The sequence below is a fragment of the Schistocerca serialis genome, chromosome 2 (assembly GCF_023864345.2).
Source record: "Schistocerca serialis cubense isolate TAMUIC-IGC-003099 chromosome 2, iqSchSeri2.2, whole genome shotgun sequence".
NCBI classification, from domain to species: Eukaryota; Metazoa; Arthropoda; class Insecta; order Orthoptera; family Acrididae; genus Schistocerca; species Schistocerca serialis.
The window spans coordinates 1,093,274,442-1,093,298,848 of record NC_064639.1 but is presented as its reverse complement, the minus strand read 5'-3'; the positions used below and the strand labels follow the sequence as shown (position 1 = coordinate 1,093,298,848).

The following is a 24,407-nucleotide window of genomic DNA, read 5'->3' as shown; positions in this document are numbered from 1 at the left end:
AATCTTCTATTCTCTTCTTGTCTAAACTATTTATCGTCCATGTGTCACTATCATACATGGCTACACTCCATACAAAAACTTTCAGAAACGACTTCCTGACACTTAAATCTATACTCGATGTTAAATTTCTTTTATTCAGAAATGCTTTCCTTGCCATTGCCAATCTACATTTTATATCCTCTCTACTTCGACCATCATCAGTTATTTCGCTCCCCAAATAGCAAAACTCATATACTACTGTAAGCGTCTCATTTCCTAATCTAATTCCCTCAGCATCACCCGGTATAATTCGACTACATTCCGTCATCCTCGTTCTGCTTTTGTTGATGTACATCTTATATCCTCCTTTCAAAACACTGCCCATTCCGTTCAACTGCTCTTCCAGGTCCTTTGCTGTCTCTGACAGAATTACGATGTCATCGGCGAACCTCAAAGTTTTCATTTCTTATCCATGGATTATAATTCCTACTCCGAACTTTTCTTTTGATTCCTTTACTGCTTGCTCAATATACAGATTGAATAACATCGGGTAGAGGCTACAACCTTGTCTCACTCCTTTCCCAACCACTGCCTCCCTTTCGTGTCCCTCGACTCTTCTAACTGCCATCTGGTTTCTGTACAAATTGCAAATAGCTTTTCACTCCCTGTATTTGATCTCTGCCACCTTTAGAGTTTGAAAGAGAGTATTCCAGTCAACATTGTCAAAAGCTTTCTCTAAGTCTACAAATGCTAGAAATGTAGGTTTGCCTTTCCTTAATCTATCTTCTAAGATAAGTCGTAAGGTCAGTATTGCCTCACGTGCTCCAATATTTCTACGAAATCCAAACTGATCTTCCCCGAGGTCGGCTTCTGCCAGTTTTTCCATTCGTCTGTAAAGAATTTGTATTAGTATTTTCCAGCCGTGACTTATTAAACCGATCTTACATTACATTGTTGAAAAATGTCACTGAGATCTAGAAGAGAGGACACTGCCACCAGCCTTAGTACGTCCAAAATTTAGTGCATGCAGTAGAAATTAGTGCCTATGCAAACCAGAGACTGCATTGTACATCCGCTCTGTATACCACCAGCCCAGGTGCCAGGACAGATGATAATCACAAATACAATACGGTAATATTTATTTCTCCTCGGAGTCTTCAAACATGGATGAATTCATCTTGATGGGATGCCTAGAATCAGGAATCGTCGAAACAAAACGTGATGGCTCTCCTGTATGCAGCATAGTCGTTGAGTGGACCAGTGGCGGCATGCACCACTGGTCGCCATGTTGATTGTATGCGTGATTGCATTGTTTTACTAAAAAGAGCCCGTTTGCTGCCTCAACGGACGTGATGTGGATGTAAGATCCTGTATGACCGAGAGAAGAATATCTTTGTCATCTCTGAAGCACGTTGCGTGGGGCCGTTGAGATCCTGTAGTAGGGCGTTGAGTATGGCCATCTTCAACTCTTCAATTCCACATTCGCATGGCAGTCAGGGGTTTCCGATCAATGGCAGCAACGATATCATGCTACGATAAATTGCAGGCTTGATTGCCTACGGCCCTGCCTATGTCGGATTCCGGCATCTGCTAATAGACGTTTATCGTTCTTACACAAGGTATAACACGATCTTTTCATAAACAAATGCGATTTCTGAATGAGAAATCCGTTGCATAATCTTTCCTTATATACAGAATGTACACTACCGGCCATTAAAATTGCTACACCAAGAAGAAATGCAGATGATAAACGGATGTTCATTGGACAAATATATTATACTATAACTGACATGTCATTACATTTTCACGCAATTTGGGTGCATAGATCCTAAGAAATCAATAACCAGAACAACCACCTCTGGTCGTAATAACGGCCTTGATACCCCTGGGCATAGCGTCAAACAGAGCTTGGATGGCGTGTACAGGTACAGCTGCCCATGCAGCTCCAACACGATACCACAGTTCATCAAAAGTAGTGGCTGGCGTATTGTGACGAGCCAGTTGCTCGGTCACCATTGACCAGACGTTTTCAGTTGGTGAGAGATCTGGAAAAAGTGCTGGCCAGGGCAGCAGTCGAACATTTTCTGTATCCGGAAAGGCCCGTACAGGACCTGCAACATGCGCTCGTGCATTATCCTGCTGAAATGTAGGGTTTCGCAGGGAACGAATGAAGGGTAGAGCCACAGGTCGTATCACATCTGAAATGTAACGTCCACTGTTCAAAGTGCCGTCAATGCGAACAAGAGGTGACAGAGATGTGTAACCAATGGCACCCCTTACCATCACGCCGGGTGATACGCCAGTATGGCAATGTCGAATACACGCTTCCAATGTGCGTTCACCGCGATGTCGGCAAACACGCATGCGACCATCACGATGCTGTAAACAGAACCTGGATTCAACCGAAAAAATGACGTTTTGCCATTCGTGCACTCAGGTTCATAGTTGAGTACACCATCGCAGGCGCTCCTGTCTGTGATGCAGCGTCAAGGGTAACCGCAGCCATGTTCTTCGAGCTGATAGTCCATGCTGCTGCAAACGTCGTCGAACTGTTCGTGCAGATGGTTGTTGTCTTGCAAACGTCCCCATCTGTTGACTCAGGGATCGAGACGTGGCTGCACGATCCGTTACAGCCATGCGGATAAGATGCCTGTCATCTCGACTGCTAGTGATACGAGGCCGTTGGGATCCAGCACGGCGGTTCCGTATTACCCTCCTGAACCCACGGATTCCATATTCTGCTAACAGTCATTGGATCTCGACCAACGTGAGCAGCAATGTCGTGATACGATAAACCGCAATCGCGATAGGCTACAATCCGACCTTTATCAAAGTCGGAAACGTGATGGTACGCATTTCTCCTTACACGAGGCATCACAACAACGTTTCACCTGTCAACTGCTGTTTGTGTATGCGAAATCGGTTGGAAACTTTCCTCATGTCAGCGCGTTGTAGGTGTCGCCACCGGCGCCAACCTTGTGTGAATGCTTTGAAAAGCCAATCATTTGCGTATTACAGCATCTTCTTTCTGTGGGTTAAATTTCGCGTCTGTGGCACGTCATCTTCATGGTGTAGCAAATTTTAATGGCCAGTAGTGTAGATGATGTGCTAATAATTTATGCATTCAAGCACCTAACTCAATGCATTGTACGGTATTTTATATATGCAGACTGAAGGAATGCATGAAAATTTGTACCAAGGCCTGGATTCGAATCTGCCACTAAGCAACTGGCACAGTGGCTTTGTACAGCTGCAAGGACTACCTAAGCACGCCTCCCTCCTCAACCCAAATTCCCATTAGAGCGTCAGATTGCTTGGTCTTCCCCCTAAACTCGAACGGCATAGAGACTCTCAAAGTGTACTGAAATAGCACCTTTTTCATTAGTCGCTTCAGTCTGCATATATGCACCATAGATGTTTGAGATTTGAAACGTTTCATTTGATTAAAGCACCTAAGCCTGGATTTTAGGCAGGATCCCTCGTTTCGCTCGATGCTGGGCTGTTACTGCAATGAAGTTGGAGAGGCTCTGCAACGCTGTTCGAGTTTACAGGGAAACCAAGCAGGCTGATAGTGAATCGGAATTTGGTTTGAGGAGGGAGGCGTGTTAGGGTAGTCCGCGAACTTGCGCAAAGCCACTGCGCCACAGGGGCGTAGTTGTTGGCGCATCTGCTCAGTGAGCAGGAGAACCACATTCGAATCCCGGACTTTGTACAAATTTTCATTTCTCACATGGACGATAAATAGCTTGGACAAGAAGAGAATAGAAGCTATCGAAATGTGGTGCTACAGAAGAATGCTGAAGATTAGATGGGTAGATCACATAGCTAATGAGGAGGTGTTGAATAGAATTGAGGAGAAGAGGAATTTGTGGCACAACTTGACTCGAAGAAGGGATCAGTTGGTAGGACATGCTCTGAGGCATCAAGGGATCACCAATTTAGTATTGGAGGGCAGCGTGATGGGGAAAAAATGGTAGAGGGAGACCAAGAGATGAATACACTAAACAGATTCAGAAGGATGTAGGCTGCAGTAGGTACTGGGAGATGAAGAAGCTTGCGCAGGATAGAGTAGCATGGAGAGCTGCATCAAACCAGTCTCAGGACTGAAGACCACAACAACATATATATATATATATATATATATATATATATATATATATACACTCCTGGAAATTGAAATAAGAACACCATGAATTCATTGTCCCAGGAAGGGGAAACTTTATTGACACATTCCTGGGGTCAGATACATCACATGATCACACTGACAGAACCACAGGCACATAGACACAGGCAACAGAGCATGCACAATGTCGGCACTAGTACAGTGTATATCCACCTTTCGCAGCAATGCAGGCTGCTATTTTTCCATGGAGACGATCGTAGAGATGCTGGATGTAGTCCTGTGGAAGGGCTTGCCATGCCATTTCCACCTGGCGCCTCAGTTGGACCAGCGTTCGTGCTGGACGTGCAGACCGCGTGAGACGACGCTTCATCCAGTCCCAAACATGCTCAATGGGGGACAGATCCGGAGATCTTGCTGGCCAGGGTAGTTGACTTACACCTTCTAGAGCACGTTGGGTGGCACGGGATACATGCGGACGTGCATTGTCCTGTTGGAACAGCAAGTTCCCTTGCCGGTCTAGGAATGGTAGAACGATGGGTTCGATGACGGTTTGGATGTACCGTGCACTATTCAGTGTCCCCTCGACGATCACCAGTGGTGTACGGCCAGTGTAGGAGATCGCTCCCCACACCATGATGCCGGGTGTTGGCCCTGTGTGCCTCGGTCGTATGCAGTCCTGATTGTGGCGCTCACCTGCACGGCGCCAAACACGCATACGACCATCATTGGCACCAAGGCAGAAGCGACTCTCATCGCTGAAGACGACACGTCTCCATTCGTCCCTCCATTCACGCCTGTCGCGACACCACTGGAGGCGGGCTGCACGATGTTGGGGCGTGAGCGGAAGACGGCCTAACGGTGTGCGGGACCGTAGCCCAGCTTCATGCAGACGGTTGCGAATGGTCCTCGCCGATATCCCAGGAGCAACAGTGTCCCTAATTTGCTGGGAAGTGGCGGTGCGGTCACCTACGGCACTGCGTAGGATCCTACGGTCTTGGCGTGCATCCGTGCGTCGCTGCGGTCCGGTCCCAGGTCGACGGGCACGTGCACCTTCCGCCGACCACTGGCGACAACATCGATGTACTGTGGAGACCTCACGCCCCACGTGTTGAGCGATTCGGCGGTACGTCCACCCGGCCTCCCGCATGCCCACTATACGCCCTCGCTCAAAGTCCGTCAACTGCACATACGGTTCACGTCCACGCTGTCGCGGCGTGCTACCAGTGTTAAAGACTGCGATGGAGCTCCGTATGCCACGGCAAACTGGCTGACACTGACGGCGGCGGTGCACAAATGCTGCGCAGCTAGCGCCATTCGACGGCCAACACCGCGGTTCCTGGTGTGTCCGCTGTGCCGTGCGTGTGATCATTGCTTGTACAGCCCTCTCGCAGTGTCCGGAGCAAGTATGGTGGTCTGACACACCGGTGTCAATGTGTTCTTTTTTCCATTTCCAGGAGTATATATATATATATATATACGAGAGGAAGAAGAAATACAGTGAATATATGAGAGGTTTTTGGGAAGAGAAAAGAAAGAGACAAAAAAAGTGCCATGAACATGGATAGTATATATATATATATTGTAAGTAGGCTGTTTAGGTTTTCTTATTGGTAACGCCACAGTGCGCTCTGTATGAAAAATGACTGGCTGTGCTGTGTGCAGTCTGTGGCTAGTTTGCATTGTTGTCTGCCATTGTAGTGTTGGGCAGCGGCAGCTGCATGTGAACAGCGCGTAGCGTTGCGCAGTTGGAGGTGAGCCGCCAGCGGTGGTGGATGTCAATTCTGACTATCAAGGTAAATACATTGTTTGTTCTCTATCAAAATCTTTCATTTGCTAACTATGCCTATCAGTAGTTAGTGCCTTCCGTAGTTTGAATCTTTTATTTAGCTGGCAGTAGTGGCGCTCGCTGTATTGCAGTAGTTCGAGTAACGAAGATTTTTGGTGAGGTAAGTGATTTGTGAAAGGTATAGGTTAATGTTAGTTAGGGCCATTCTTTTGTACAGATTATTGAAAGTCAGTTTGCGTTGCGCTAAAAATATATTGTGTGTCAGTTCAAGGACAGTCATGTATAATTGTTCTAAGGGGACGTTTCATATGTCGACCCTTAGCCGAGGATACCTCACCGGAATCTTCTGATTTTTTCTTGTAGTTTGTGTAATTAGTGTAGATTTTGTTTATTGCTAGCGCGTAATTGTAGAGAGAATCTCCTTTGTAGTTGCAGTCTTTCATTGTTGCACAGTAAAACAGGTGTGGCATGCATGTAAATTTGCACCAAGTATTTCGCAGCTTGCAATTAACTAGATATTATTTTCAGCGCTATGTTAATGTGTTCTCTTATTTTCTGTGTTATCGTGTGAAATATTGTGACAATAATGGCTTGTGAAAAACGTAACACTAGGCTCCAAAGCAAACAGAGAAATAATAGTGACGACGAGCGTAGCTTACCAGCACCGCTGTGTAACGAATTAACAGACATTCAAAGTAGTAATTTGGTAACTGTGCATAGGGAAATGGAGCGGGCGTCAAATAATGGTGTAGACAGTGAAACAATTAGTGAAAAGGGAAGCATTATCGATCGATCGGTCGGTAACAGCTCCCCTCAGGATTCCGAAATGACAGGACACAATATTGCAAATACTGCAGACACAGGTTTTGGGTTCTCAACGTTTTCTCAAATGAGTCAAGAGACATTTTCCGCTTGTCAAAATGTGAATGTTGCCGGCGCAAATTCACTGCCGAAAAGCACTGAAGAACATGTTTCAGACATCAGTGCATTATTATTACAATTAATGCAACAAATGGGACAAAAGCTTCAAAAGTTAGACACAATGGAACAAAATCAGAGACAAACACAGCAAAAGCTTCAAAAGTTAGACACAATGGAACAACACCAGAGACAAACACAGCAACAGTTAGACGCAATGGAACAAAATCTTCACACCACGCTTGAACAAACACGTGAAGATTTAACTACTGAGTTACATAAAATCAAATCGAAATGTCAAAAAGTCTGTAACGACGTAAAAACACAAATATGTGAGCATTTTCAACCTATTTTTTCGTGGCATGAAAATGCATTACAGAATCACGAAGCAGCCATAAAAGAACTGCAAATTATTGTTCATGAAAATCATGAGACCTTGCAAGCTAAAATTGACTCAGTTGCATCTACCGATTCGGTTACACAACTTGCAAAAACTCAGCAAAACTTAAAGGACACAGTACAAACACACATGGAGGAAATTAGTTCATTATCAGAGAAAGTAGCTGAACTTTCGGATCAGCTAAATAATTTATCTACGAAGGTAGATGATAATCTGAATGACACAAAACCGGTAGTCTTTAATGACACAGAAGAGTGTGAACAAGTTAGGAAATTAAAACAAAATCAGAAAAAAATTAATACGCAGCACCAAAGAGAAATCCGGGAAGTACAAGATCAGCTGACACAGGTAATACAAGAATTACGTATTTCAGAGGCCACTCGCGCTCCAATACGGGAAAAGGGACTTAGAAATACGGAACAGCCACAAAATAATAATTCAGGGCACTTCGGAAATTATGAAAGAAATTGGCAACGAACACCGAATTTTGAGATTGAACCGCCGAAACGACGTAACAATGACCGACATGCGACTCGCCGACATGATGATTTTGACTATAAGCTGTTCATTACTACACGTAAATTCAAAACATTTAAGAATTCTGGCAACGACATTCATCCACAAGCATGGCTCCATCAATTCTCTCATTGTTTTCCTCCCAACTGGTCATTAGAGCACAGATTAGAATTTATGTGTGGCTACTTAGAGAATGAACCAGCTGTAAGAATGTGATCGGTCATTCACGATTGCCACAGTGAAGGAGAATTTTATCATGCCTTCCTCTCAGCATATTGGTCTCAAGCTACGCAAGACCGAGTAAAACATAGCATCATGATGATAAAACACTTTGAACAATCTGAATTTTCCAGTTTTGTCAAATATTTTGAAGACATGTTGCACAAGAATCAATACCTGTCAAACTCATACAGCCCTTCAGAACTCATCCGCATTTGCTTAATGAAATTGCCTGAACATTTAAGAAATATTATTTTGGCAGGACGTTGCAAAGACGACATTGAAGCTTTTCAGGAACTCTTACAAGAATAAGAAATTGACTCAGACTGTCGCGGGATGCGAAAACAGGAAAACAGTCACTACAGGTCACATCCGTCACAATTCCGTGACGACAGAAGACAGAAACAATAACTGGACACGACAAGTCTATTCTTACAACGCAAATCGTGACCAAAACAGACACCACCCATATGACAACCACTGGCAGAGTAATAATAGTTACAGAGAAAGTTCGCATTTCCGTAGTAATGAATATGACAGAGATTACCATAGAAACAGACAATATGGGAACAAAAACAATTATTATCAAGAGAGACAGAATAACTTCAGACGCAACAGTTCAGCGCGCAGTTACCATTCCGCTAGAAATTCTCCACCACTTAACCGACAAGAAAGAAACTACAGGAACTACCGACATGACAACAGACGATATAATCGTAACGACAGAACTGAATTTCATCAGAACTGGCGGGATTTAAACAGGGCTGGGCAAGGTGAATTTGTAGAAGTTAGGTCTCCTAATCCCTATAACGACGCACGCCAACAAAGAGATAGCAGGCAATGACTCCCACCACAGGCAGTCACGTGCGCCGGCTGGCTCAGAGAAAAATAACATACACGCTAACCTCGAGAAAAATTCCAGTATTCTTTACCCACATATATCACACGATAATTCCGTTGTAGCTCGAGCTTCGCATAGTAGGAAGAGTAAAGGATTGCACCACATTTCACATGTAAAACCATTTATTGAGAGATAATCTGCTTTTTAACTTAGTCTTTGCTATAAAAATTTTTCACTTCATGTTACTAGTACTCTTTGTCACACTTAGAAACTTCACATGCAACTATGTTTTAAAATTAACTATCCAGTCTAGAACCTAGGGAACATATTTAGACAATAATTACGAATGCATCGTTATAGTGAACAGACGACACAGTGTTATTGTGTTTGTACATTCTTGCTTGTTAGTTGCACGATTATGTAACGACTATAAGGCTTACATACTTAGAACATATACTGCTAATGAGATTTTAATGCAACATTTTGGTTTACTTGAAAATACATTCTGGATTTGAAGTACTTTCTGTGAGATTAAAGATGACTTAGTATTTGGTTTCTTTGACAGCTACACGATGATATCACGACGCTACTAATATGTGACATAATTTACATTGTTGCTTTTGCGGTGTATCTGTTTTATATCTGCACAGTTTGTCTGAATTATTCTGGAAAGAAAAACATGTTTTCGTAGTAACTTTTGTGGTATAGCTACAATGAGACAGCCTTTTTCGTAGCACAACAATACGTTACATTATAATACTTTCTTGATCACTGTAAGTTGCATAATAACTACGATATCTATACGCAAAGCATTTCACTTTCGTTTATGATGAGGTAAGTACATTGACTTCAGCAGAACTTTGCTTATGGAGGACGATAACTACAACAGTTCCACAGAATTATCTTACAGCAAGGCGCACATTTAGCGCTACAGGACACGTATTTGAGTGATTAATTTTATACTGAAAACATTTATTTTTAAAGATTTTTGAATTACAAAGAAAGTTTTCCGTGATACATTTCATTCCATTGCTGTAATCTGTAACACCTGAGGGTATAATTACATTAATCCTCAGGGGGGTACACGCCTACTTTGTGTACCATGTGTTTGGCAAGCACAAGGAGCCCTAGCTAATATGGTATTTGCTTATACAACTTTACACATCGGTACCACATTTCTCTAACACATAAATTACACAGCTATCTGATTATTTAACAGAGAAACAAATTTTTTTTACTACATCAGTGACACATGTTTACGCAATTACACAGTTGGATAATTTCATACTTATGAAATTGTATTTTGTCTGTACTTTGTGAACTGTTCATATTTTTTCGGAACCATTGTGATACTATGAGAGCTTTGAATGTCGTATTTGGTATGGGATCATGATTTTTAAAGTACGTTTGAGGTAGATGACACTATTGAAATGAGCAGAGAATTTCTTTTTAGGTTTTGACATTATTGCAGAAAGCTACGACGTTTTTGAGATTTGGCTGAGGTGTTATGATGTTATTTTTACGACGACGATGTGTATTATGCTGCTGAGGTATGTTTATGGTCAATAAGCGGATGCTATATGAGGAATTTGATTATGCTACGTATCTGTTATGATGAAATATTGAAGAAATGTCGATGAATATTTATATGTGTAATAAGGTAAGGAGTAATGAATAGTGGTTAGGGACTCTGACTTGTGAAAAAGGATATTGGAAACCAAGAATCGTACTTTAAGAGTTATGTAATGTGTGTACATGTGTGAATGTATCACAATGCCACTGAAAATTTTTTGGACACTGTTGTATTTATAGGATTTTGTTTCTACACATTTGTAACGCAAATTCTCCTGTGAAATTTTTTATATGAGACTGTCACTGTAGCACAAACTGCTGACGTAAATATTTCGGTAAGAAAGTTAAATGACCTTCACATAATGCGTCGTGGACGCCCAGCTGTACCACCTGCCTGGAAAAAAAGCCATTAGTGTGTGCCTTTCAGAGGCACAGGTGGAGAAAAATAGAGGCCATTATCCTCGCTATTGACGTTACTTTGTAGAAAGCATCGCAAATACGACATGCTCATTACTTGGAAACATGATTACTCGTACTTTGTGCTACTTACTGAAATGCTTATGAATTGATGGGAAATATTCGTACATCTGCACACCTGATCATGACAAGTGTCTTTCTACGAGAGTTGAGAGAATTTCTACTAACTTATGAAATGTCACATGGCTATTGAACGATATTTTTATGCTTTGTACATAGATGCTTATTTCATTTGATACCTGTTTTCCAGTTGTGTTGCAGCATTGGTTTTATAAAATAAAATTAAATGCATTTGCTAATGTGAACACTTTCTGTCAACAGATCTATTAAATAATTACTTTATGATCCACATTCTTCGAAAAAGGAGCTCTTGGAATGGGAAGAACAATAAGAAGGGACTAATAACAGTAACTGCATATATAATTTTCTATTCAAGTACTTGGTAATTTTTTGTAGAATTAGTTTTTGTGGTGCGCCACTTTAATGACATAGATATTAAGATGTGAATAGACATTTCCCTTATCTGCATTGTTGTCTTTAGTGTACTACTTTTTCTGTTTGAGCTTTGTCATGTTTAGATATAAGTTATTACATTTGCTGCTGCTGCTTGCCAGGCATAGTGTTACTGAATTTGACTTTGTATTACTCTGTTAAGCCAGTTTTACTACTGATTTATTTTTCTTGTTTGCTGCACATTGCCTTATATTAGTTGTAATATTGCAATTGCTTTGCTAATTTCTATAATGCTGCTTGCTTTGCAAATTTTCATTTTTTGTCATTGTTGTTTGTGTTAATTGTTTTGTGCTGCTGCATTGCCTCGTCCCTTAGTTTAGCATCTGAGATCAGTAGATTTAAGTTAGCTTAAAATGGGGTAGGCCATATAAGAGAACAAGTTGTGATGAATTGGAAGAAATGCATTGAGAAGCTATAAGAAAATGGTTTGGCCAAAAAAGTATTTTGAAAGAGGATATGAACAAAAAAAGTAGGGTTTAGGGACAACAGGTTTAGGTAGGATTTTCTTGGAAATAAATGATGAGGTAAGATAATGGAAAATAAATAATGAGGTAAGAAATGTGTGAACATATAAATACAGAAAGCATGCTTGGATAGTATTTTTTTGGTGGAAACAAATATTGAAATAAGACGAAAGATCTATGGAATGAAGTTTTAGGTTGGACTGCAGTACCAAATGTTACACTGAAAACAAACCCTGCCCTTTCCTCTTATGTTATTCTGCTATGTGTTTGTGTACTCTTGCACTTTTGTGTTTTTCCTGTCTTTATGTGTTTAGCTAATACGATTTATGTTGTAGAATTTTTTTAGTACTAAGGTACATTCACTATGATGAGGAATACTGTTAGCTTCAACTATAATTTGCATTAATAATAAGTTATTCACTTTGTAAAGATGTTTAGACATTCTTAATTCTGTTCTGTTTCTATGCTCAAGTGAGAAATTAATGTTTCGAAAACTATTCTCATTATTTTATATATTTACTTATGTCTTAATTCCTGTAACACTGAGGTACATGTTTATTTCTATTGTTTTGTAAAGCCTGTTTTACTACAAATGTTATCTGTGTTGTTATGTTCTTTAATGATGTATTTTGTACCATTGTTATTGTATTCTTATGTTATAAAATTGTAATTGACACCATTTCATCAAATTAAGTAACTTGTAAGTTGCATTTCACTGCACACGTTTCTGTTGGTCATAGTATATGGACAATATGTGAGAAGTAGGGACTGATAGTGTTTGCACGTGTGTTAATAATTCAGCAAGGGACTGGATAACAGCATTGCTGGTTCTAAGGACAATTCCAGAAACTTTGTGAGTGCACAAGTTGTGGTTTATGGACTTGCTATATTATCCGCAAGACTCTTCAATGGTGATTGTGCAGCACCTGCACAGTCACAACAGATGGATGCTGGCCATTTCTACATGGACTACAGTGGGTCTGCACCTTCGATGGCCCACCAATACCATTATTTCTACAAGGACTGCAGTGGGTCTGCTCCTCTGGTGGCCCACCAATACCGTAATCTCTACCAGGACTACAGTTGGTCTACTCTGTGATGACCTACCTACCAATATTCTTCAAAACTTCCAATGACTCTGCTGTGGGTTTGCTCTGTTGTGACCCATTACCTGTCTGCATGTCAAGAGTCAGCATTGTCTTTCTGTTGGAAGGACAACACTACTTCTTCAAGACTGCATGGAAATCCACTACTTCCTTGTGCATTGTCTTTTACTGCTCAGACTTTGAGAAAAGAAACGGCAGTTTTACTGTGATGAATGATCAGGACTGTCTTTATGGACTGTGAGAAAATTTTAGCTTTTGACCAACATTGTATTAATAAGTGTGTGCATTTGATATCTTTCTTACTGTAATTATGAAAAATTTTTTCAAATCTGTATTGGCCAGTGCCCAAAACAATTTGTAAATTTTTTTTTGGAGAGCATGGGGGCTATGTAAGTAGGTTGTTTAGGTTTTCTTATTGGTAACGCCACGTAGCGCTCTGTATGAAAAATGACTGGCTGTGCTGTGTGCAGTCTGTGGCTAGTTTGCATTGTTGTCTGCCATTGTAGTGTTGGGCAGCGGCAGCTGCATGTGAACAGCGCGTAGCGTTGCGCAGTTGGAGGTGAGCTGCCAGCAGTGGTGGATGTGGGGAGAGAGATGGCGGAGTTTTGAAATTTGTAAGACTGGATGTCAATTATGACTATTAAGGTAAATACATTGTTTGTTCTCTATCAAAATCTTTCATTTGCTAACTATGCCTATCAGTAGTTAGTGCCTTCCGTAGTTTGAATCTTTTATTTAGCTGGCAGTATTGGCGCTCGCTGTATTGCAGTAATTCGAGTAACGAAGATTTTTGGTGAGGTAAGTGATTTGTGAAAGGTATAGGTTAATGTTAGTCAGGGCCATTCTTTTGTAGGGATTATTGAAAGTCAGTTTGCGTTGCGGTAAAAAAATATTGTGTGTCAGTTTAAGGACAGTCATGCATAATTGTTCAAAAGGGGACGTTTCAATATATATATACTTATCGTTGTTTACCCATTTAGGAGAGCATTAAAACACAATCAATTTTCATGGCATTTTTTTGTCTCTTTCGTTTCTCTTCCCAAAAACCTCTGATATATTCACTCTGTTTCTTCTTCCTCTCTTCTGCCCAATTCTTTCTGGTTTCTTCTCTTTTGGTGTTTTCTCGAATTTTTGTTTCTGACTTTTTTTTTCTTTCTCTGTTCGTTATTTCATCTGTCGAGATATTTAGTTTCTTGAGGTCTTCCATGGTTTTCATCGTATTACTCATCACTATGTTAAAAATCATCTTGCTCAGCCTATTTTCATTTATCCTATAAATGTGCCCATAGAATTTAGCCCTTCTTTTTCTGAGGTTGTTTGTAATTCTCTCTGTCTTTTTGTTCAAATGGTTCAAATGGCTCTGAGCACTATGGGACTTAACATCTGTGGCCATCAGTCCCCTAGAACTTAGAACTACTTAAACCTAACTAACCTAATTACATCACACACATCCCTGCCCGAGGCAGGATTCGAACCTGCGACTGTAGCGGTCACGCGGTTCCAGACTGAAGCGCCTAGAACCGCACGGCCACACCGGCAGGCTGTTTATTTGTACAGTTCTGTTTATCCAGATACCCTTTCTCTGAACTGGCCCTTAGATCTTTCTCAGAATTTTCCTCTCTTGCTTTCCATTTCCATGATTTTCGTTCTTCCCCTGATTACTGTCGTTTCGAGTAAGACTACTGTTTTGTGATGTCTTAATTTGGCATTAACGGAAATACTTCTTTAGTTGTAAGGGTTCCATGTAAGTCTGCAAGCTTTTTGTAGCTTTACAACTCATTCTTTATTGGCTGTCGAATTTACTCCTGTTTTTTGTATAATCTCTCCGAGATATTTGAAACTTTCGACTTGTGCTATCTTTCCATACTTTGTTACCAATGGGTTTCTATTTGTGGATTTTGTGTCCATGTACTGGGTTTGGACACGAAATCCACAGGGCAAGGGGACCCACACTTATGAAGTGTCCCATGGGAACATCATTCTACTACGTCAATGTCGTTGTTCCTGGGTAACGCTAAAAGTAGGATACAGTATATTTCGCAAGAAAATAGCTTAATTTGGCGTAACGAAAGAATTCGTGCACATTTTTTATCGATTTGACACGTCTTTCTCGGATAATTCTAAATAAATCGGAGTTCATCCCAAATTTTACTTTTTTCTCGATTTCAGCAGCATCTGTCAATGGTTTAAAATAAGTTTCAGACAAAATTTGATTACTTTTTTTGGAGAATCCGATCTGCAATAAAAATGGTGTTTCCATTTAAGATTTAAAAGTTGTCCCCCGCCCCACACAAGGGGGCGGGGCTGGCGGTCACTTGTAACATTATTTGATGTTCCCCTTTGACCTTACGAAATTGTCTTACCCACTGTTTTACCCGATGTATAGTTTTCGAGATAATCTCATCCGAAACTTCAGATGGACCACCCCATATATATATATATATATATATATATATATATATATATATATATATATATATATGTGATCAAAAAGTCAGTATAAATTTGAAAACTGAATAAATCACGGAATAATGTAGATAGAGAGGTAGAAATTGACACACATGTTTGGAATGACATGGAGTTTTATTAGAACAAAAAAAAAGTAAACTTTCAGGAAACATTCCTCACACAGAAAGAAAGAAAATATGTTACATGTGTCTGGAACCGCTTACTTTCCATGTTAGAGCTCATTTTATTACTTCTCTTCAAATCACATTAATCATGGAATGGAAACACGCAGTAACAGAACGTACCAGCGTGGCTTCAAACACTTTGTTACAGGAAATGTTCGAAATGTCCTCCGTTAGCGAGGATACATGCATCTACCCTCTGTCGCGTGGAATCCCTGATGCGCTGATGCAGCCCTGGAGAATGGCGTATTGTATCACAGCCGTCCACAATACGAGCATGAAGAGTCTCTACATTTGGTACCGGGGTTGCGTAGACAAGAGCTTTCAAATGCCCCGATAAATGAAAGTCAAGAGGGTTGGGGTCAGGAGAGCGTGGAGGCCATGGAATTGGTCCGCCTCTACCAATCCATTGGTCACCGAATCTGTTGTTGAGAAGCGAACGAACACTTCGACTGAAATGTGCAGAAGCTCCATCGTGCATGAACCACATGTTGTGTCGTACTTGTAAAGGCACATGTTCTAGCAGCACAGGTAGAGTATCCCGTATGAAATCATGATAACGTGCTCCATTGAGCGTAGGTGGAAGAACATGGGGCCCAATCAAGACATCACCAACAATGCCTGCCCAAACGTTCACAGAAAATCTGTGTTGATGACGTGATTGCACAATTGCGCGCAGATTCTCGTCAGCCCACACATGTTGATTGTGAAAATTTACAATTTGATCACTTTGGAATGAAGCCTCATCCGTAAAGAGAACATTTGCACTGAAATGAGGATTGACACGTTGATGGATGAACCATTCGCAGAAGGGTACCCGTGGAGGCCAATCAGCTGCTGATAGTGCCTGCACACGCTGTACATGGTACGGAAACAACTGGTTCTCCCGTAGCACTCTCAACACAGTGACGTGGTCAACGTTACCTTGTACAGCAGAAACTTCTCTGACGCTGACATTAGGGTTATCGTCAACTGCACGAAGAATTGCCTCGTCCATTGCAGGTGTCCTCGTCGTTCTAGGTCTTCCCCAGTCGCGAGTCATAGGCTGGAATGTTCCGTGCTCCCTAAGACGCCGATCTATTGCTTCGAACGTCTTCCTGTCGGGACACCTTCGTTCTGGAAATCTGTCTCGATACAAACATACCGCGCCACGGCTATTGTCCCGTGCTAATCCATACATCCAATGGACATCTGCCAACTCCGCATTTGTAAACATTGCACCGACTGCAAAACCACGTTCGTGATGAACACTGACCTGTTGATGCTACGTACTGATGTGCTTGATGCTAGTACTGGAGAGCAATGAGTCGCATGTCAACACAAGCACCGAAGTCAACATTACCTTCCTTCAATTGGGCCAACTGGCGGTGAATCGAGGAAGTAAAGTACATACCGACGAAACTAAAATGAGCTCTATCATGGAAAGTAAGCGTTTCCGGACACATGTCCACATAACATATTTTCTTTCTTTGTGTGTGAGGAATGTTTCCTGAAAGTTTGGCGGTACCTTTATGTAACACCCTGTATATGTATAAAGTTTTGTTTATTGCATTCCATTGTCTTGGTGTTGCTATGTTAACGGCCATAAGTGCTTGTATGACATACTCAAGGCTCACTTCAGCAATCGTAGTGACACAGTTTTTGCTACTGACCAGATCTGTATCTCATCGTCCCGAGGCGTGGTGCAGCGGCACGGCAGTATGAGATGGTCGGCAGGACAGCCAGCTTCTGCCGCCGCAGCGACGACGGCCGTGCAGAGGACAGCAGCCGAGAGCAGCCATGCTGCAGGCGGCGCACGGCAGCGCGCCCTCCCCATCACGTCACAGCCATCCAACTGGGCGGCCGTCGTACCTAAGTCCAGCTGCTGTCGCCAGCCGGGGTCCTCTTCATCAAGGCACGCCAACCTGGAATACATACAGTCTGCTATTGCTACTCTGAATTTGACACTGAATGCCTTATACAATGACGGGAAAAAATAGCCTCACCGAGAAGGAGTGCTGCGACAGAAACGAAAGCTCGTAGGGATGTCTGTGCATCCGAAAGATGACGTTTAATCAAATTTCGCACCAGCCCATAAGAGTGTGGCTGGTAACGCAACTCTGAGGAAGCAAATCAGGTTTGCTTTAAGGGCATACAGAAACGGTCGTGAGCATCAGTTACCTTTCGGATTGTACACTACTGGGCATTAAAATTGCTACACCACGAAGATGACGTGCTACAGACGCGAAATTTAACCGACAGGAAGAAGATGATGTGATATGCAAATGATTAGCTTTTCAGAGCATTCACACAACAGTGGCGCCGGTGGCGACACCTACAACGTGCTGATATGAGGAAAGTTTCAAACCGATTTCTCATACACAAACAGTAGTTGACCGGCGTTGCCTGGTGAACCGTTGTTGTGATGCCTCGTGTAAGGAGCAGAAATGCGTACCATCACGTTTCCGACTTTGATAAATGTCGGATTGTAGCCTATCGCGATTGCGGTTTTCGTATCGCGACATTGCTGCTCGCGTTGGTCGAGATCCAATGACTGTTAGCAGAATATGGAATCGGTGGGTTCAGGAGGGTAATACGGAACCGCCGTGAAGGATCCCAACGGCCTCGTTTCACTAGCAGTCGAGATGACAGGCATCTTATCCGCATGGCTGTAACGGATCGTGCAGCCACGTCTCGATCCCTGAGTCAACAGATGGGGACGTTTGCAAGACAACAACCATCTGCACGAACAGTTCGACGACGTTTGCAGCAGCATGGACTATCGGCTCGGAGACCGTGGCTGCGGTTATCCTTGACCCTGCATCACAGACAGGAGCGCCTGCGATGGTGTACTCAACGACGAACCTTGGTGCACGAATGGTAAAATGTCATTTTTTCGGATGAATCCAGGTTCCGTTTACAACATCATGATGGTCGCATCCGTGTTTGGCGACATTGCGGTGAACGCACACTGGAAGCGTGTATTCGTCATCGCCATACTGGCGTATCACCCGGCGTGATGGTATGGGGTGCCATTGGTTACACGTCTCGGTCACCTCTTGTTCGCACTGACGGCACTTTGAACAGTGCACGTTACATTTCAAAAGTGTTACGACCCGTGGCTCTACCCTTAATTCTATCCCTACGAAACCCTACATTTCAGCAGGATAATGCAGAACCATATGTTGCAGATCCTGTACGGGCCTTTCTGGATACAGAAAATGTTCGACTGGTGCCCTGGCGAGCACATTCTCCAGATCTCTCACCAATTTGAAACGTCTGGTCAATGGTGGCCGAGCAACTGGCTCGTCACAATACACCAGTCACTACTCTTGACGATCTGTGGTATCGTGTTGAAGCTAAATGGGCAGCTGTACCTGTACACGCCATCCAAGCTCTGTTTGACTCTATGCCCAGGCGTATCAAGGCTGTTATTACCGTCAAAGGTGGTTGTTCTGGGTACTGATTTCTCAGGATCTATGCACCGAAATTGCTTGAAAATGTAATCACATGTCAGTTATAGTATAATATATTTGTCCAATGAATACCCGTTTATGGTCTGCATTTTTTCTTGGTGTAGCAATTTTAGTGGCCAGTAGTGTATGTGATGGATTGACGTTAGTCAAGAATGCTTCAAGGCGACATAGACATCGTTAACTTTACCGCACCGAGTTTTCATTGTGACCTGCAATAGGGGTGCGGGAAACTGGATTTTTTTTTGCGACATTGCAGAAAGACGTGGCAGGAATGCAGCCACTGCACATAGTTGGTGGCAGCGATTGTCACGTGAATATACTGTCGCAAGTAGACTCCTGACGACCACGTGGCGCTAGAGATAGGGAAGAGCATCGTGTTCCGCGTATGGCTCTGACACATCGGACTGCATCTGCAGCAGTAATTTCAGCAGCAGTTCGCACTACAGTGACAATTCAATTTCAATTCAATTCAGTTCACAACGAACTGTTACAGATCGCTTGCTTCAAGGACAACATCAATCGAGACGCCCTGTAGCGTGCATTCCACTGATCCCAAACCACCGCCACATGAGACTTCAATAGTCTCAAGCGAGAGCTCATTGGAGGGCTGGGTGGATGTCTGTAATGTTTTCTGATGAAAGCTGGTTCCTCCTGGAGACCAGTGATAGGCGTGTTTTGGTTAGAAAGAGGCCAGTCGAGAGCCTGCAACCATCCTGTCTCTTGGCAGACATACAGGATCTACACCTGGATTTATGGTCTGGGGTGCCATTTTGTATGACAGCAGGAGCATTCTCATGGTTATCCCACGTACCATGACTGCAAATTTGTACCTCAGTCTGATGATTCGGCTTATTGCTCTGCCATACATGAACAGCGTACCAGGGGATGTTTTCCAACGGGATGACGCTCGCTCACATACCGTTGTTGTAACCCAGCATGCTCTACACTGTGTCGACATGTTAGCTTGGCCTGCTCGATCACCAGATCTGTCTCCAATCGAGCACAAATGTGATATCATCGGACGACAACACCAGCTTCATACACAAACAGCATTAACTGTTCCTATATTGACCGACTAACTGCAACACGCATGGCTCTCTATCCCAGAAACTGACTTCCAGCACTTGTACAACACAATGCATGCACGTTTGCATGCTTGCATTCTGGAATTTTTTCCGACAGTATATTAAAATAAGACAATACTTTACAGGTCTTATCTGAAACTCTTAGTCTAAGATATACAGGGTGAAACCGAACTCCACCGACAACATTTCGCAGATTACTGAAAGACATTTCTGAGTTTTCTGGTATAACGAACTCGCGGTCTCTGGTGGCTCATCCACAGTAATTCCATTTGATTTGATTTCTTACCCCAACTTCTGGCTGTGGTACATAGAGGGTAGTGTGTGTGACGGGTCAAAAAGTAATGACAAAATTTTAATTGTCATCAAAGAAGTTAAGTCTCCCTAACTTGTTGTATTAACAACCGGATTAGTCCAAAGAAATAAGCAGGAGAACTGAAATGTATGTTAGTATAGGGTTTTCCTTATACGTGTTTGCTTAACAATAATGTTCTAATATCGGTGCTGTGACATTCGCCACCACTATGAACGGAGCGAGAGGCCGAAGATGTTACGAGTTGCGCTTATCGCCAGCCTTAACAGTGCTCATAGCCAGCACTAGCAGTCTGTGGCAAAGATTAAATCCAACAGGAGTTGGCAACAGAACAACAGAAGCAGTAGCCGACAGCTGTGGAACATAATGAACTGATTGTTAGAAGTAACGGTAGTGTCATACCTTTGTTTGCTGAATGGTTCCTAGATGGTTTTAGCATGGGGCTAATAGTCAGTGCAGTTCTGGACCTTGAACAAGTCCCTTGAATACCAGGTTTTCTATAGGGCAGTGGACTTATCGCAGAGAAGACTAATTGGTGAGCTGTCGTACTGATGTCCGCAGTTTAACTGCTCGATTGCTATTCAGAGGGATAGTTTCTGAATAAGTTTAATTAGGTATATGGAAGATGTTAGTGTGTAGAAGGTGATGCTGACTGCTTGTGTTGGTTCTATGGTTCACTGAATTCTGATTGTTGTTATTAAATCGCGATCAACAGACGATCTCTATAGGCCACTGCAGGTTTCACAGGCTTTAAGAATTAATTAATAGTTTACTAGGAAGCGTAGTAAATCCTGTACCCAGACTGGACACTGATAATTGGCACTTATTTTGCTATACAAACGGTCGTCGTACTGACCAATTCTGTGCATATTAACTAGTGATCCTGTTCTGTACTACAAGGCGGAATCCGTTGGTCCATACACTCCCAGGGTGATTGAATGCGATTTTATTGGCTGTATTGGCACATACTGACGTAATAGTGTGATTGGAGATAGGCGGAGACGTGGATTTGGGTCCTTATTGAACAGAGGACTCATATTTATTGAATTAATTTACAAACAAGCACTAGTATTTGTGATAGCGGTATTCTGAAATTGTGGTCATATAGTGGAAATTGCTCGATAATTGTTGAGATTTTCACAGTAACAGAAAAATAGTACTCATCTGGAAACATTCGAATCAATGCCTGAGAAAGCTACCATGACTTCCAATTTTAAGTGACGAGTTGACAATTAAATTAGGGCACGATAGTGGGTCCGCGTAGAGCCAGTATCTAAAGAGGCTCAAATTTATTTCCATTATATAAGTGAAGGCCCAAAGTGGTGGTGGCATGTAGGCCTTTTGTTTATTTCATTACTTACTGTCGTTTCATGTGGGTTTAACTTTTGATGGCTCTTGTTCACTCACACCGTCGTTGCGCTGCTGAAATAAAGAGCTAAACAGAGCCTAGGTGTTCAAAATACATTTGAAGTCCTCGCATTTTCATTGAAAATAAATGTAACATCCCCTTAAACTAAAGTCCCCAAGGGAAGAAAAGAAATAGCTTACAATTTGAAAGAAACAGAAATAAAGAACTAGAAAAAATAACAGAAACAAAAAACTAATGAAACATACGGAATTAATATTTTTCTAAAGGAAATGTACTAGTAATTACTGAATATCATATTTTGGCGAAAATTATCGTAGCTATTCTTTGCTTGAGAAGTGTCGATTACGATGAGAATTTTATTAATATTTTGCATTTTCAAGTAACAAAAAGAAGTTATTATATCATCAACTCAGTTACAGCGATTGATAACAGTAGTCTTTATTACAAAGCTGTCTTATAAAATAAAGAGAATAAGAATTTGCGTAAGCTAACAGGAAACAGAAGTAGAAGCCAGAGGCTACGGATATATCGCTGGTTTAGCCGTAAATTATGTCTCTGAACATTACAACGATCAGCAACTGCGGAACTGAAGAGCTTGTACACTACATATAACGTGAGTAAAAATAAATAAATAATCGGTAGGTTGTTACTTACACATTACGGGTTGCGTACGTTCTAGAAACGATGATCCAAAAATAGAGATTTAGTAGGTTAATACAATAGAACTGTTTTTCTTAGTCTCTGTTGGCGTCAATGCATATTATCAAAATAAGTATATGATTTAATTATCCAAGAAGCTTGAGATTTAGTGATGAATCCATTAAGATTTTTTTTTCATAACAAGGTCGAATTAATCGCAGTTACTGGAAAGATGGTAGTCTATATAATTCGTTCATCATTAGAATAAACCTGATGTAAACAAACACAATGCGGTGATTGGTCAGAAGTGGTAGCACATGTACACTGGTGGTGTTACGCACTTGGAAGTAGGTCCTACTTACGTATTAGATATCTTATTACTAAGTTAATATTTCATTGACTTTGTTTAAAAATTTGAGTAATGACATTGTTTAAAAAGGCAGTGAACATGCCTACAATTTAAATAATTAATGTAGGTCATCAGTTTTCTTTAATGTTTCTACAGGTTTATATTTCAATTTTGAATTTTCATAGGGAGTTAAACTGTACTCTTGCTTCCCTTTTTGTAATTAAATTTTTTTTTCATTCATTAACATTCATAAACAAAAAAATTTAAGTAGAGGGTGATGTAGGGAAGCAGCCTACTCACGCTGTAGTAAATTCACATCAGTTTCCATTATGGGCCAGCCAGTCTGCTGTAACTAGCTCTGACGTCATAAATGTTGCGCAATACCTTAAAAATCAAGCAATTGAACTAAAACTTTTCCAGCATGTCAGGAATATTACTAAATTAATGTGTGTTAAATATCAGTTCGATAACTTCAGCCATTTCCGAGATTTGGACGTTTTTCTGGAAAAATCATTGGCGCAACAGAAAAGAGCTAGAGACTTCAAAATTTATATTTAGATTCATCTTTCATAATGATTTAATAAAAACAGTACTTTGGATTTCACAAATTAAGACTTTAGTGGAAATTCATGATTTTGTGGTTTTCATCTCAAAACTGAAGGAAGCAAGATAGATTAAGTAGGCTAGTAAATAAGGCTAGGATGTTTAGATTTAAATAGGTTGGAGGTCCGCTATGATTATGAAGATGTGTAAAGTTTCTTTTTAATACCTATAAAATTATAGCGATAGCGGATCTCAACAGGGCCAGTTCAGAGCTCATCTAGTGCGTGCAGGGCAATTGAATTAATTCTCTCGCCTAAAGTATTTAACTTAGCCACGTCAAAATTTTATTATCAATACTTACCTGCGTGCTGAATGCACGTTTAAATTAAGAGATTCTTCGGCCATCAGCCAAAGAAGCTATAAATTATTATGTAACTTGAAGTGGTGCGTTACTAGCCCAGCGGCTAGTCGGGAGAGCGGATTTAATCAGGCGTTCCCTCAGCCGTCCGCACCGCGGCTTTATATATAAGAACACTGCGCGAGGAAGCAAGGCCCCAGTTCTCTCCAGACGCTGAATGACACGCCATCTGTGTCGGTAGTCGCGTCGCATCAGTGTATCTGCTACAAACAGCCTCGGGTGCCGTATTAAGTTACTAGAGATACGCGGAACTACGAGAACATTTCATGTGAAGTGTTAATTCTGGAATGATTTTCATTAACTAGCTTCAGTTTGCGTATTGTCGTATTTTCACGTGCCGTCGCGGGACAGACATTCTACCAAATATTTAGCGTGGCGTTTGATGAAGTATTTTCATCAAATTATGGCGAGCATTCTTTTTAACATTTGATTCGGACATTTATTGTTGCATCAGCGCATTAGACTCTGAACTGTTCTGTTAGTTAGGTTGTAGGGATACTTGTGGTTTTTATTAGTGAATTTCAGAATATACTCAACTATTTTGGAAAACCGTTTTTGATTAGAAATCCCGGACAATCTCCTAATTCCTCAGAGCTATAAGCTGCAGCTATAAGAACATTCTCAGGTAAAGTGGGCACTAGGATATCTATTTACTGGTTCCAAGTTTTATTAAATCACTTTCTGGGGGTCACGGA

General features: G+C 41.6%; 1 protein-coding gene across 1 annotated transcript in view; it reads right to left on the bottom strand.

The window, feature by feature from the left end:
* LOC126456642 (protein artichoke) overlaps positions 1–24,407 on the bottom strand; it is a 368,100-nt gene that overhangs the window by 168,323 nt on the left and 175,370 nt on the right. Inside the window, exon 3 of the mRNA XM_050092386.1 lies at positions 17,197–17,448. Coding sequence (XP_049948343.1) covers positions 17,197–17,360 — 164 coding nt within the window. The 5' untranslated portion in view covers positions 17,361–17,448. The remainder of the gene's footprint in view (positions 1–17,196; positions 17,449–24,407) is intronic.